The sequence below is a fragment of the Notechis scutatus genome, chromosome 7 (assembly GCF_049901735.1).
Source record: "Notechis scutatus isolate UNSWTSFEM ecotype Mainland chromosome 7, rNotScu1.2, whole genome shotgun sequence".
Classification (NCBI taxonomy): Eukaryota; Metazoa; Chordata; class Lepidosauria; order Squamata; family Elapidae; genus Notechis; species Notechis scutatus.
The window spans coordinates 14,323,732-14,339,897 of record NC_142015.1 but is presented as its reverse complement, the minus strand read 5'-3'; the positions used below and the strand labels follow the sequence as shown (position 1 = coordinate 14,339,897).

At 40.9% G+C, this 16,166-nt stretch overlaps 1 protein-coding gene across 1 annotated transcript in view; it reads right to left on the bottom strand.

Moving 5' to 3' along the window:
- The window catches only part of ZMIZ2 (zinc finger MIZ-type containing 2), a 35,232-nt gene that overhangs the window by 18,379 nt on the left and 687 nt on the right, over positions 1 to 16,166 (bottom strand). The window contains exons 2-8 of the mRNA XM_087969676.1: positions 15,398 to 15,512; positions 12,801 to 13,003; positions 8,612 to 8,804; positions 6,959 to 7,213; positions 5,121 to 5,300; positions 2,922 to 3,002; positions 246 to 450 (exon numbers count right to left, since the gene is read on the bottom strand). Coding sequence (XP_087825802.1) covers positions 246 to 450; positions 2,922 to 3,002; positions 5,121 to 5,300; positions 6,959 to 7,213; positions 8,612 to 8,804; positions 12,801 to 13,003; positions 15,398 to 15,512 — 1,232 coding nt within the window. The remainder of the gene's footprint in view (positions 1 to 245; positions 451 to 2,921; positions 3,003 to 5,120; positions 5,301 to 6,958; positions 7,214 to 8,611; positions 8,805 to 12,800; positions 13,004 to 15,397; positions 15,513 to 16,166) is intronic.

Below are 16,166 nucleotides of genomic sequence, written 5' to 3'. Positions count from 1 at the left end.
AATGTGAGTTTTGCAAAACGGAATTGTAGTCAAGAAAAGCTTTGCCACTTAAATGCTATGTTGGTTTCCTACCTTATTGTGTACTACCCCAAGTCTCACAACTGAGATGGTCTATAAATATTGTAAATGAATAAATCAATTAACCAGTGAATTGTCATTATTAAATGATGTCTCATGTGCTCTTTAGCTGGGGGAAGCCATAAATCAGCCAGATTGGAAGGACTTTCTCAGTGTCCAAGACTTACCAGATGGTGAAGGATGCAAAGAACCAATGTTGGGAGAGGGAGAAGGATGCAAAGAATTGATATTGGGTTTGATGTCTGGAAGGAATGGTGACTTCACATCCTGTCCTGGGGACATGTAGGGAGGGATATTACTTCCAGGGGTCATTGGAGGTGTGGGATTACCAGGTAAAGGAGAGCTTGGATAACCAGGCATGGATCTTCCCGGCTAAAAAGAGAACAGAATCATAACTCAGACATTATCAAATCTTATGAAGCTTCAGCCCACCTTCCAGTAAAAACAATCTCAAACTTTAACACTATAGAGTACAAGTTGAAAGTCTTCTGAATATTGAACCAGAAGAAATATGGCTGCATTTACATCCTACTGAATATGTATTTTCCAAACTAATATCCTTGAGATGTATTAACCTCATGGACACAAAGGAGTGGGAAAAATTGGCACATCCATGTGCTAAGGCTTCCTCACCTTTTTTTATGTGGGTCTCTCCCACCCAACCATTATTGCTTAAAATGATTACAAATAGTCCTTGACTTATGACCACAATTGAGCCCAAAATTTACATTGTTAAGTGAATTATTGCAGTTGTTTAGTAACGTTAAGTGAATCTGGCTTCACCATTGATTTTGCTTGGGAGCACATGCAATGGTCATAAATATGAATCAGTTGCCAAAAAGCTGATCGTATGACCATGAGGATGCTGCAATGGTTGTAAATGTGAAAAATGGTCATAAGGTCACTTTTTTCAGTCCCATTGTAACTTTGAACAGTCACGAAATGAACTGTTATAAGTTGAGGACTACCTATACTTAGAATTATGCAATAGGAAGAATTATAGGTAGACTGTTTAAAGCAGGGGTGTCCAACCTTGGCAACTTTAAGACTTGTGGACTTCAGCTCCCAGAATTCCCCAGCCAGGAGTTGAAATTGACAGTCTTACAGTTGCCAAGGTTGGGCACCCCTGCTTTAAAGTATCAAACCCTTACAAATCGTTTACGCAAGAACTACTACAAAATGTAACTCTCAATGCAAGATCAAGGCAGTGTTTCTTCTTCCTGGGGCCATTCAGCTCACAACAGTGAGCAGAATCCAGTTTGTTTTTACATGGCTGATTTCCTCTTTTGGACTTTTCAGCTGGAACCTGGCGACTGGCCTGTTCTCATTTTTCGCTAGTCCTCAGCCACCTATGAATGGGCCAAGTGTTTTACAGAAGCAACCATTTCCTTTTATCTTTACAGATCGCCAAAAAAAATATTGCATGTCAGCCTTCTCAAGCTTGAATTGGCAGTGGGTAAAGGGCATAAAGACGCAAGACTTCCTGATTTACTTTAATCACATTGTGATCTCTGTGTACCAAATAAGAGTTCTATTTATACTTCAATCAACGTCCAACTTCTTGCCTTTTCTTTCACCTACTTTTATGAAAAGCACTAGAAACTACTCTCTTGTATATAAGAGACAGAGTTTACACCTGTATCTTATTTTGGGGACTGCAAGATCCGGCATCAGGTTGTGTGCTTTTTACCATGTGAAAACTATCTCCTGTGCTGCATATTTCAATTTCCCCCAAAATATCCTTTCCCCCCCCAGTTAAACAGTTGAGAAAAAAATACACCCATCTTTGGCCATACCAAGGGAAGGCTCTTGGAAGTTAAAAATGTAACATTATTCTCTTGGAGTGAAAAAGGCAACTCTGACCCATAATAGAGAATAGGAGCTAACCCCTTGAGATGACACCGGAGAAAAGTATTAAAAATGGACAAAAAATAACTTGCAAAAAGATGCAAGACAGTGCAGTTCTTGTTAACACATATACCCCTTTTCTTTAACGCAGGTGGCAGAAGTGTTTCTCCATTTTTTTTCAAGTGGGATAAGAATGGAAAAGAGGCCAGTCAAGAAATGAACCCAGCAAGAGCAGGATGTTGTGCTTTGTATGTAAAAGGAAAGAGAAAGGGATGAATGAGGGAAAGTATGAAGGTATGTTCTAGGTGGAAGAACTTTGTGAATCTATGTAAGACACATGAATAAGCCACCCTGGAATGCAGAGAAGATTGGTAAAGAACTGTCAAAGATGGGGAGCTGGAGACTAAAACGTAGGAAGAACAGTTGCAGGAATTGGGGCTGTCTAGCCTAGTAAAAAGGACTAGGGGGTGACACAATAGCAAGTGTTCCAATATTTGAGGGGCTGCCACAAAGAAGAGGGGGTCAACCCATTTGTCAAAGCACCAGAAAGCAGGACCAGAAATAATGGATTAAACTGATTAAACTGATAAAACTGATTAAAGAGAGAAGAAACCTGGAACTAAGGAGAAATTTCCTGATAGTAAGAACTATCAACCAATGGAACTGCCTGCCTTCAGAAGTTGTAGAAATATGGCAGAGAGATAACACCTGGCACCTAACAATAGCAATAGCACTTATGTACCACGCCACAGTGCTTTACAGCTCTCTCTAAACAGTTTACAGAATCAGCATATTGTCCCCCACAATCTGGGTCCTCATTTTACGGACTTTGGAAGGAGGGAAGGCTGAATCAACCTTGAGCCACTGAGGATCAAACTGTTGGCAGTCGGCAAAGTTAGCCTGCAATACTGCATTCTAGCTGCTGTGCCACCACTGCTCTACATTATTGCCAAATACCTTAGAATGCCTCGTCAGGAGCAAACAATAGAACTCACCCCATTCATAGTAGCTTGTCCATAGCTGTTGAAATTGCCACCATTGAAACTGGCATTTTGACCATTGAACTGATCAGTAGGCTGGAAAGAGAAAAGTCAAAAACATTTGTTATTAGAGTAATCTGAGTAAATCAATTTTTGTAACTTTTAAGATGTGTGGACTTCAGCTCCTAGGATTTCCCAGCCAGCATGGGAGGTGAAGTCCACATATCGTAAAGGTGCCAAGGTTAAGAAATGCTGCTTCAAAGAATACTGAATAGGTTTCATAATTCTACAGTCTCATTTTATCCCAAGAGCAACCAATGACAAACAGAAGACTGCTCAATTCCCATGTTATACTAGGGCAGGGGTGTCAAACTCACGTCATCACAGCAGTGTCATATGACGTATCAGGACTCCCCCCCCCACTTCACTAAACCGAGCGTGGGCATGGCCAGCACATGATGCATCCGGCCCACGGGCCAGGAGTTTGACAGCCCTGTATTAGGGTCTGACCTTGCTAGTGATTTTTGATCAATTTTCTTCAGCCCAAAAGAGGGCTTAGCTGCATTGGACTGCTTACTTGAAATCTGTTTCCAAATCAGATCAAACGTTTATTGTCAATGCACAACATGTGTACAATGAAATTGAAAATTCCAAAGAGTTTGCTGTGCATGAACTGTTATAAGGAGCAAATTCTACAAGTTGTGTGTTTCTTCAATGTTGAATACTGGACACCGAACAGCAAACAAGTTGAATAAAGTCCCTAACAAAGGGAAGAGCATGCAGCCAGCTAAATATCTCAGCACCTAACCATTATAGAACTTCCTCTCAGGCCTGATTTAAAGTCCTTCCACCCATATTATGTTGATGTAACTCTTTTTCTTATTGCAGGTAGTCCTCATCTTATGACCACAATTGAGGCCAGAATTCCCACTGCTAAGCAAGTCTATTAAGTGAGTTGCACCCAATTTCAAAACCTTTTTGCTGTGAGTTTTAAATGAATCACTGCAGGGTTAAGTGAATGAAATGGTCTCTAAATGAATTTGGCTTCCCTCATCGACTTTGCTCAGAAAACAACTGGGAAGATTGCAAATAACCATTGTAAATATATGCTGATTGCCAAGTGCCTGAATTTTGATCATGGGACTGTGGGAGGATGTAATGGTTGTAACTGTGACAACCTGTTTCAAGTAACTTTTTTCAATGCCATTGTAACTTCAGTCACTAAACAATTAGTTGTAAATAAAGGACTTCCTGTATATACTGTAGCATTATTGTTCTTGTAGGCTATTTTATATTGCTGGTCTGAGACTGCACCAAAGAAACATCCATTCATCTGCATTTATACAATACACCAATGTGTACCTTAGTTGGGCTCACACAGTATGGAAAGATAGTCTTGCCCAACAGGGTGTTCTGCAGAGGGATGCAACTTTTCTACTGGAAAGTCTAGGCTGGCTACAGATTTGGAGAAGGGAAATCAAATCTATTTGAAAGAGAACCAGACTGAGGATGCTTGAACTAAACTGCAACCAAGGTTTACAAATGATAAAGACTAGATTCATACAGTGCAGTAAACCAAACAAAAAAAAAAACACCTTTATTACACCTCAGCACAAATTGAAGATTCAAGAGGTGTGTGATGGGATTAAGTGAACTAAAAGAAAAAGGATCTGGATCAGTTTCCCCAGGAACAAGTGGATGCATTGAATTAAGACCCAAGAAACAATGCCCCCCCCTTTATTGCTGGCTTACTCTATAAACTTGAGAGAACTTTTTCTTCTTCCCCTGTGAAATTATTCAATCAACCTGCACTGACTCTGGTTGGGAAGAATTGTTCTTATGACTGCTAGCTGAAGATTAGAACAGAGTATTTTATTAGAACCTTAAAGTTCCCCAACTATTTTCAGGATGATGGGTTTCCCGCTTTAGAATCCTCCATGATCATTGCCCAGAATTTTGGTAGCTGAAGATCCCACATCTGAAGGGCACCCAGGTTGGAGGAGGCTTTCCTTACAAAATCACCAGAATAATAGCAAAAAAAAAAAAAAACTAGTGAAAATACAGATATCTCCCTCCTTCCTTAGGGAGATGTTCTCTTGATGCATTCATCATTCCATTAGGAATCTGCTTTCTCTCCTTACAGAATGAATGTCTGTAGGTCTCTTTCACCTTCACTGAGAATCTGGTACAGCTGTTACCATAGCAACGGGGTACCTTATAGTATGGGCCGCTAGTACTGGAGGCAGAAAGATAATGGCTCACTCCCTGTTGCAGTGGCAACCGGTGACCAGGATAGGAGGGTGACGAAGCAGATGGTTGAGGCACATTTGTGGTGTACTGTCCGGCTTGAGAAGGATACTGGCCACCTTGTATATATTGTTGTCCTGGATAACCCTGGAAGAGATCCAGAAAAAAGGCAATGTTGCTGCCTAAATCTGTAAACTGCTTTAAAAATAATAAATTGAGGAAGGGATTAACAAGAAGTACATCAAGACGTTCAGTGAGTTTAGGCATCTCCTGGAAAAATCAACTGGGGGAGGTTTAAGGGTATCTTATGTCTCTGCTGTCCACTGGCTCCATAACCCATCAAACCCTTGAAAAATGTTTGTCCCACCCAATCTTCCCTGGCTCTGGGAGCCTCAAGAGAAATGCTGGGGTGGGGTGGGGCTCTAGGTAGCTTGCAAATGACTCTCCTCTGTGTTCTGGGGAATTCTGCTGGATGCCCCCACATTTTGGGACAGGCTCCTGGCATACATTTCTAGATTTCATTATAGGGTGGCCGGTGTGGTCACTGCCATCTTGTCTCAGGGTACTGTCAGTGAGACTGAACGATTCAGCAAGGGTAACGTTTCAGTCAGTTAAGAAACTAACATGTTCCCTCATTGTAGGCATCCAGATCAGACCAAGAATGTTAATTGCTAGGCTCTATTTCATTCATTTTAAGTCTGGATGAAATCTTCAGGCCCAGGAAATAGGCAGTTATCAATATTTCAGGAGGGAGCTCAGTATGTCCAACATACTTAATAATTCTAACATACTTTCCTCTTTCGGTTTATCTCTTGCAACAATTTCATCACCTCATGCTATCTTGATGTCAGAGATTCTTTTATTGGTTGGAGCCCAGGTTAGTGAGCTTCAAAACTAGGAGTACAAGTAGCCTTCAACTTATAATCAAGTGAGTCCAACATTTCTGTAGTTAAGTGAGACATTTGTTAAGTGAGTTTTGCCCCATTTTATGACCTTTCTTGCCACAGTTGTTAATTGAATCATGCAGTTGTTACATTAGTAACATGGTTGTTAAGTGAATCTGGCTTCCCCATTGACTTTGCTTGCCAGAAGTTTGCAAAAGGGGATCACATGATCCCAGGACACAGCCGCCGTCATAAATATGAGTCAGTTGCCAAATGTCTGAATGTTGATCACATGATCATGGGGATGCTGCAAAGGTCGTAACTGTGAAAAATGGTCATGTCATTTTTTTCAGAGCCCTTATAACTTTGAACAGTCACTAAATGAATTGTTGCAAGTCGTGGTCTACTGTAGTTTTGGGTAGGAAGAATCCCAGGTTCCTTCCCTTCCTGTTTCTGCTTTATCCTCTCCTTTTCCTTAGACTGAGTTCTTGTAGTTGGATGTAGGACGTCGACTAGTTTCTGCAAAATCTGCACTCTGTGACCTGGTCTCTAGGCAACACACCCACAAGTCCTCAAAAGCTAGTACTCACTGTTTACTACACCACTCTTTCTTAATTCTAGTGTAACTCCTATTCCTTCACTACTTCTTTTTGTGAATAACTCTTCTATTTGTCTTAGGTTGCTTCAGCTATTTTACTTTCTCAAACACAACCACCCCCTCCTGTCCTCTCACACTGGGCATAATGGAATTATATGCCCAGACACCAAAGGTCCTGTTGGTTGGAAATTCTAGAATTATAGCTGCAGCACAATGGAATGATACTCAGATGGGCAAGACTGACACTCCTTGGCAAAGGACTCAAGCTATAACCTAAGGCTCCAAAACTTGAGCTTCAAAACCCTTCCACCTTTGATACACACCTCACTGGAATAAGTTCTCTTGACATTTTGCCGGGGTATCTGCTGGCCTTGTGGTGGAGTAGGGTAGCCATGTTGTGGCATCCTCTGCCCAGCATACAGGGCGCTCATTGCAGGAGTCCTTGCTGTGTTCATGTTCATGGGTGACATCCCAGAGGCGTTCAACATGCTGGCTGGATTCATCCCAGGAGGTACAGTTGGTCCTCGAGGTCCCGAATGAGGGAGGAATTGATTGTTGAAAGGCTGCGCAGCACCCATCTCCAGAAAAAAAAGGGAAAGAAGTTAAATAGGATTTGACACAAAGCCAGACCTTAGGGAAATGGGTTTGTAGGATCAACTACTGGATGTTATAGTAGTCACAATTCTAATGTTTCTATTCAATCCAGCTGGCATTTTAGCACCAGACAGACACGAAATGGCACATCAACTGTAAGCCATAGCACTTTCATTTGCAGGTTCCTCACTTTGGCTCAAAATTATTTCAACTCTAAGACCTTGTAAAGTTAACTGTGCTCATTTCTCAGTGAACAATTTCAGACGCCTCATTTTGATGCATAGATTTGGGGCCAAAAAGTGAATGACCCCTCCCTTATTTGTGTATTCTGACTACCAGGATTTATTCATTTTTCTACATCGGCTGTGCTAGCATTGATAGACCACTGTCTTCCCGTTATGTGCACAGTCCATTATCTGAAGCTGCTGCTGAAGACTAGATCCAAAGAATGACATTGTGTCTACTTGTACACAGAAGATCCCTGGCATTTCAATAAAGGAAGAGAAAGCCAAATAAAAGCCAAGGAGAACTACTTTGAGATGTAGTGTAGCCAGCAGTAACAATAAACAATGAACTGGAAGACTTTATACTTGAACAGTGCAGCCAGTTTTAGATTATCACAAGGAACCATATAGAAAGTTTGCAGGTCATCTTGGTCACTATGCTGTGATCCCAGATTCCTTGCAGATGAGCAGGAAGACCTGATTTCTAAGCATGAGAGGGAATATCATCTCTTGATTGAACACCTCTCTATGGATATGTCAAATGAAATTTCCTTCTATATAATTCCTGTCTCCATGGCTTTTACCTCTGTGGCTATCTCTGCAGCAAAAGAGAATAAATCTACCTCATAATTTGCCTTCTAAAGTTGTGAGTGCTCTGTCATTTTAACCTTTAAAGAAGAAACTGGACAGTCACTTGTCTGGAATGGTATAGGCGTTTTGCTTGAGCCAGGGGGTTGGACTAGAAGACCTCCAAGGTCCCTTCCAACTCTTATTCTGATCATTGTTTATGGAACTCCTTAGTTACTTCCAAAAACACACAGCCCTGCTGCCCTGTATTATTCACACAATTTCATTCTTTGACTTCAACCCATGTTTTGGGTTGAAGAACAGAAAGAGGAGGAGAGAGTATATCCACATCCGGTATTCTAGGAGTGGACAACCTGTAACTTGTGGACTGACTGCATGTGATTCCTTGGCTTTCTGAAGTGGCACCATCTCTGGGAAGGTGCTACTGAATGTTTCATAATCCTGCCTCTTGGACTTGTTATCACAAAATATAAATAGATGGCACAGCTCTCCCATCATGCATCTCTTCCGCCATCTGGTTAGCACTTTCCATCACCCTTATCCCACATTAAACAAACATGCTCAGCTTACCGCTCCATACTGACTCAACTCCTGGCTCTGCTTTTCTTGCAAGGCAGCAACTGTGGCTGTGGCTGTGGCCGTGGCCGTGGCTGCTGCAGCTGCTACAGCAGCTGCAGCGGCTGCTTGGGTGAAGTCTGCCGGGGGTCTCCCAGTATGAGAAGGAATGCCCATTCCCCCTGGGCCATTTGGGCTCCCTGCATAACTGGAGAAAAGACAGGGTTTATAGACAGGTGGCATATGTTCTGTACACTCTAATGGTGGCCACAATCTAGTGTTGGAAGTCCTTTTGAGTACCAGGGACCAGTTCCATGAAGAAAGGTTTCTCTGCAGACCAGAGGGGACATGGTTTTGCATGCTACCTGCATCTGCAGATGGGGCTTCACTTGTAGCCCGGTTGCTGGCATGCTGCAGACCGCAGACCGGGGGCTGGAGATCCCTGAATTAAGAGATCTCAGAACTGCTGCTAAATGGAGGAAAAACAAGTACAGGAATTGTGACATTTAAGAAATGTGAATGGAACAGAGAGAAGGGCTACATTGAGTCCTGTTTTTTAAAGACACTGGCTATGAATATTTTAATCTTAAATACTATTGGTCATAAACTACATCGCTCTCAGCTTCTGAGATTCCTGTCCAAATTATAATGGCAAACATTGGGATAACTTCTTTTGTTGTTTTGCAATGTAGTTGAACAGGTATGCATGCATGGAGCAAGTAAAAGATCATAGGAAATCAAGAAATATAATTAAGATGTGGGATGCTCATCATTAAAAAGGGAGAGACAGAGAAAGCATGCTTCTTTCTAGGCTCCCAGGTGCTGGTTGTCAAACCCAATTCCTCAGATGCTAATGACAGGCTGAATGTCTACATCTTGATAAAATGTTTTGGAGATACCATAAGAATCCCCATGGTATCTTCAGCTTCCATGCAGTGGAAGGAGCTGAGGTGCCCATTGAGGCAAGGAAAGGTGACGATGTACAAGTAAAACATCTGGGATATTAGTTAAGCAGACCTGTGACTATGAGATGGCCATAACACATACACAGCCTTTCTCCCACCGAATTGGCACCAGGAATAGCAGAAAGGGGCTGACTCTGGGTACAATTACAAACAAACTCATCTCTTCCTATCTCTCTGGTGACTCTCCTCCTGGCACATGGGGTTGATTCACTAATTATATGGAAACGTTAAAGAAGGAATGTTGCAACTATTTTAGGATTCCAGGGAAAGAAGAAAATGACCTTTTTTCCCAAGAGAGACAGACAGAGGGGAGTAGTAAGGGAGATTCTCAGAGTAGGTTCCCACTAACCCATGGTTTGCTTAGCCACACAAACTCAGGTTTACAAATCGAAATGGCAGAGTTCACCCAACACATTTAAATGCAAGAGAGCAAATCATGTTATGACTTAGTTCAATGTGTGTATTCAGATACATGGTTACTTTCAAAGACACTATATAAGAAATGCTTTATTGTTAGTATGGGAGAAAATCAGAGAACGGCACTATTTGAAAATACCAGTTTGGCTTTCAACAATGAAAGTACTTATTCACCCAAATGTTTTTAATATGGGAAATGTGGTCAGATACAAATATATTTTGAATGAAAAGGGTGAGCTCAAATCTAAACAAGAACTGGATGAGCAAGGGATCGAAATGGTTTGGTATTCACACATGCAAATACAATCTAGATATGAAAAAGATGTAAAATTATATGGTTTCTATACAGAATTGACAGAACTGGATAAGATACTAACTGGAACAGAAGAAAGGTTGATAAAAAATTGTATAACTACCTGTTGGGCATTAAATTGGAAGAGGAACAAGTGAAGGAGACAATGATAGCATGGGCAAAAAAATTGGTTATACAATAGAATTAGATAAATGGCAGAAGTTGTGGGATAGCAATTATAAGTTAACAATGTCAACTGCATTTAAAGAAAACTTGTATAAGATGTTTTATAGACAGCATTTAGCACTGGTGAGATTGGCAAGGATGTTTAAAGATAAATCAGCTAAATGTTGGAAATGCCAACGAACACCTGGGTCATGTGTAGAAGCTAAAAATATCGGACAAAAATACATACATGGTGGGAAAAGATGATACAACAGCATATTGACTTAAAACCTGAAATATTCCTGTTGAGGATCTTATCTGAAATGTACAGTGAAGAGAAAGTATATTTGATTGTCCATGTATTAACTGTAGCTAGAATTGTGTTTTCTCAAAATTGGAAAAGCAGAGATTTCTACTGATAAAAATGTGATTAGAAAAATATTAGAATGTGCAGAAATGAATAGATTAACACTTGCAATTAAAAAGGAGCCAACTGAATATTATAAGATATGGGAACTATTTTATCGATGGCTAGAGAGAAAATATGAAAGCTAGAAATAGCTAATAGATTAGTGAAAATAAGTTTATAGAATTAAACATGCTAAGAAGAGGAGTGTTATAGTAATAGAGATATTATGTATATTAAGATAAAAATAAGATAGAGAATAGATAATTAATACCAAAGTAATGAACATGGATGTAAATTTTAATTGTTATTGCACAAGATATTTGTACCCAGATGACACACCATTAAATGGAAGATGAATTGTATGTACCTTAAATAAAATAAAATAAATTTACAAAAAAAATGTGTGGATTCAGTTTGAACTGTCCAGCAGGAACTATCACTGCAACTCCTCCAAGGAAGCGTCAATTTGCTTAACCTTAGTACTCTCCTATGTTCTGCCCCTAAGCTCTGTGAATTCATGGTCTGTCAGAAATCACACCGACAAGCCACAGGAAAACAAATGCAGGGGTACCTCGGTACTCTAAAAATTGCTGAATTTGGTACTTGATCCATTTTGGTGCAAAAATGTTGTCCCAAAACTTATTGTTTGTTTGGTACTTGGTGCACAACCTGGAACTTGTCGGTATCGGATACCTCATGACTTGCTATCCTTTCCAGCCAAAACAAGGGGTCACACCTTAGTCACGTGGTTTGTTTGGCACTAATCATTTCTAGTACTCATTGTGCCTCCCAGAACCCATTAACAATGAATGCCAAGGTACCACTGCACTTGGAACTGCATGGAATGGCGTGTCCTCCAGGAATCCTTAAGCCAAGTCTATGCCATAACCAGGGTACATCAAAAGTAATTTTTGAAGGCTGCACTACAGGTATTTGTCAAATTATGAAGGCTGGAAATTATTTCCAGAATACCACAGAACTCTGGCTTTAGGGTAGGACAATTTTTATAGACACGGTTAAGCAGTCATTGAGCATGTGTAGTGGACAATATTAAATTCTGAAAAGCAATTGGGAATTTCATTCTCTGGCTTTATTGAGGCAGGGCAGCTTAGAAATGTAAAACAAGAAAACTCAAATAAAGAGTGTGTGGCTCCAATGAGCCGAACTGAAGAAGGCCATCTTCTGCCATATATGAATGAGAAAAGCAGGGAGAAGTTTCTTCTGAGCCCCAGATATGACAATCATTAAATGGGCTAATGGGTGAGTGTTTAATCAACAATGGACTGCTATGTAATTTTGTTCAAAAGTAAGTCCTGTTGTTGAGGAGGATTAATTCCTAGGTAGGCAAAGCACTGCCCCCTGTTTTAACTAAGCTGCTGATGTTGAAAAATGCTGATTGGAGCTAAGGTGGCAGATGCAGGAGAGAGGATGAGATATGAGAAACTTCCCTGGGAGATCTTTCTCACTTGTAGACATACACAGGTGACCTTCTGAGAAGTCTCTTTCAGTTTGTTTGCTAGTGACTGTTTATCTTTTCAGATTATAACCAAATTTACTGCCTTCAAGAAGACTATCAGTTTTGAAGTGAGTACCAAACAAAGAAATAAAATACAATGGGTAATCAATAGCTCAGTGAAAATCACCATGGGCAGACAGAAATGCCACCAATGAACCATCTCTCTTGGTTCAATGCACAATCACTTGTTTAGCTGATTGCACACTAGTAGTTCCAAAAACAATCAACCAGGTGAAATCCTAGCAGGATATCATGATATGGAGGTCATATATTTGCTTGTGAACAATTCACTGTTGTGTAACTCATCCAGGACAGGCTTGGGGCTTCATGTATTGTGTAACTTCTGCTCACTGTGATTGTTTCAACAAATTAACAATTTGTTAATAATTTCCCATCAAAGGCGCCACACCTGCTGATCCAACTTGCCAACTAGGACCTACCTTGTGGTGAAGCCTGGCCCTCCAGGGTATGAACTGCGGCTGTACATCCCAGGTTGCACGTAACCTTTGCCTGTGGAACCCTCAGGGAAAGGCTGCTGTCCCATAAATTGTGGTGAGTTCATGCCAGAGCCACTGCTGGCCACGCTGGGCATCATGGGATTGCCAGCGGTGTTTCCTCCAGGACCCATGGGATTTCCAAAAACCTGCAAAAGATCAAGGGAGGAGAGAGAATTCAGTTAGATCAGCAATGCAAGGATCTACTTGTGGTCAAGCAAGATGTGGAGAGGTATGAGATAGGAAGTCAGAATCCAGATATTTTAAAAATCAGGTGTTTCCACGCACGCTCTAAGTCCAGAAATTTATTTTGTATCTGAACTGAGTTTACATCCAGTCCTAGCAGCTTCTTCTGCATAATGCATCTATCAAGACCAAGATGTATGAGAATGACTGACCATTATTTTTCTTAGAGAATCTCAGCAACTTGCTGCAAAAAGCATCAGAGGTGAACTGGATTTCTCCTTCATTTCTTTGTAGACTAAGTAAATTCAGGCTTGCAACCCCTAAAAGTATGATATGTATGGGGGAATGGTGAGGGGGAAACGGGGAGCTTCTTTTAGCTTTTAAAAACCATATAAAATTTATAGGGCAGAGAAAAAATTAGGGAAGGCCCATCTTAGCCTGATACCTTATTGCCAATGTGTCTTCCAACCCTCAAACTTTGGAATCTGCTCAGGCTATTTAATCTGGAATAAATAACATATCTGCTATTGCTAAGTTAAATTATCAGTGAAGCGAGGAGTCGAGAAAACAACTAGAAAGACTGTCAGGAAGGTTGTGCTTCCTGACTTTTTTCAGAAGAACTTCATTGGGCTTAACCCAACACCTTAATTTATATTACTCTGATTTTTACGAATTTTATTTCTCAGAATTCCTTCCATTTTAAATCAGATGAGTTTCAGGTAATTCTGAGATCCAAATCCATTTAAAGAGACCAAACGAAAGCAAATGTGCTTCAAGCAAACAAGACTTTTTCTTCCCTGAAAGGCCTCAAAGATGAAAGAGGCTGTTGTGTTGCTCGTGAAAAGTCCAATATCTCTTCCTCAACAGATGAGACTTCAGTTGAGAATATTTGGCAATTCCTGGTCAATGTAATATCTCACCAGCAGATGTCAGAAAAAGAATCAGGGTAATATAAATTAAGGTGTCGGGTTAAATCCATTCTCAGTTCACTGCAGGACTTTAGCCCAGACATTATCTCACAACTAGTCTACTTCACAGCCTTGTTGTAGGAAAAATGGAAGGAAGAGGTATTAAAATACAGCTTTATGTTTCTGGAGAAAAAGTAGAATATACGTTTAATAAATGATGTTGACTCAACATTCAACTCAGGCCTGTTCAGACACAGGTCCCAAATGAATTTGAAGAAACTCATTTCCCAGGAAAGCACATTCACTGTGGCAATTTTAACTACTTTTAAGAGTGAAGGAGACCCACTGAACGTTTAGAATTGTGTTATTAATTTAAGTTGTTAAATATGCAGGGTACATAGCTGAATTACATGTGGCTCATTTTACATATTGCTTGCTTGCCTTTAAGCTCACTTTTATAAACAAATAATTTTGTCTCCTCTTAAGCCACAAATGTTTTCAGTTTGTTTTGTGGATTGAGCTTCTGGCTTTACCAAAATGAAGCTGTGAAAACTAATTAGTGTAAAATGCTAAATGCCTCTCTGTGTCGTTTTCCTTTACTGTAACAAATTAACATAGCTACTTCCTTTGGAAACTTTCACTTTGCATAGTATGGCCTCGTTCCTTGCAAAACAGTTGAAGATTGAAATGTACCAGAAGATAGACACCTCAAGCTAGTAGATGAGTTTCAGATAAACAAAAATAAAATATTTATGTGGAAAGACTGGTACTAGACCTGGAAGTAAACTTCATCTTTTTTTTTTTTTCTACCTGTTTTGTATCAGGAATTGGGGTGGGATGGGGCTTGGCAGGGAAAGGCCCTTGTGTGATTCTTGGTAGCTCTCTCTGCTAATGTGAAACTTCATGGATCAAACTGGAACAGGGGTGGCAGAAGGGTCCACTGGGAATTTTTTTCATGTAGATGACTCGTTTCTGGTCTCCTTTCAGCAGAGATGGGGTAGTCCCTTTCACCGCCCTCTTTTCCTGCATGACTGGAGGTGCCTTTTTGAGAAAAAGGATGTTTATGGGGGAAAAATACCTCCCTTGGAAAGAAAGAAGACTTGGGTTGTAAAAACTCACCTTTTTCTCAGTCGAGGCTTTTATGAATTGTATTTCTGGGCAACTGGCTTTAGTGATAATTGCTAGTTTGATATTGTTGTTTCCATGTATTGCTGCACAGAGTTGCATGAAGCTTGAAAGGGGACTTTTAAGGGCAGCTCAAATACAATTTTAAGTAAAAATAAATTCTCTGATCCACCCCCTGTAAAAAGAATGGCCTAGGGACACCTGTTCCAGGGTCTTGCTTCAGCAAAATTTGACAGGGGGTTGAACAGGGGGAATCCCATATCCACCCCCCACCCATCCATCCACCGTCCTCTCCCCCCACCTTTTGAAGGCTGCAAAGGGTACCTGGCTTTGGGATGTGTTGCTGACGCCCCAAACAGTGGTTACCACCGAGAGAGATCCTGCAGGCTGATTGGTAGTCTGTTGCCAAGGAATTGACTCGTAGGCATATGAACCATCACTAGAAAGGAAAACAAAACAATACACGGCTGAGGTGCCATGCCAGCAATTAGGAACCTCTGGGGAAGTGTTCAGCGAAGGGGCACAGGGGGAAACGGGGGTGGTATTTGCAACTGGATACGAGGAAACAGCAAGCAAGCCATCCTGAGCAAATTAAAAAAATAGGATTGCTAGGTACTTATGGGTCATGTTCATAAAATGAAGTCTCTTGTTTTCAGCAAATTCCAGGCATGAGGAAGACAGCAAAATTGCAGGGGAAAGCTCCAGTTTTGATGGGATGTGGTTTTCCCAAACTTTTGGTGCACTTACGGGCTTTCTACAGTGCAGCCTTTAAACCCTACGGAGGAGAGGAACCTTAGGATTCATAAGTAAGGATGGGCAGTTCCTAGGAGATAAGCAGTGGTCACTCACCTTATTTTGCCATCTGCCCATTTTATGGTCACCTTTCTGTACCTTGAAGTATGCAGTCTGCAGCTTAAAGCAGCCTTCCCTCATCCCAAAAATTCAAGGAACTGCAACAGATTCTGGTTTATCCTGACTCTACGACACTGCTAATGACCTTAATGGCCAACTGAAAGTGCATCTTGGAGGTAGTCCTCAACTTACAACCCTTCATTTAGCCGCTGCGTGAAGTTACAATGACTTCACCCAGTTC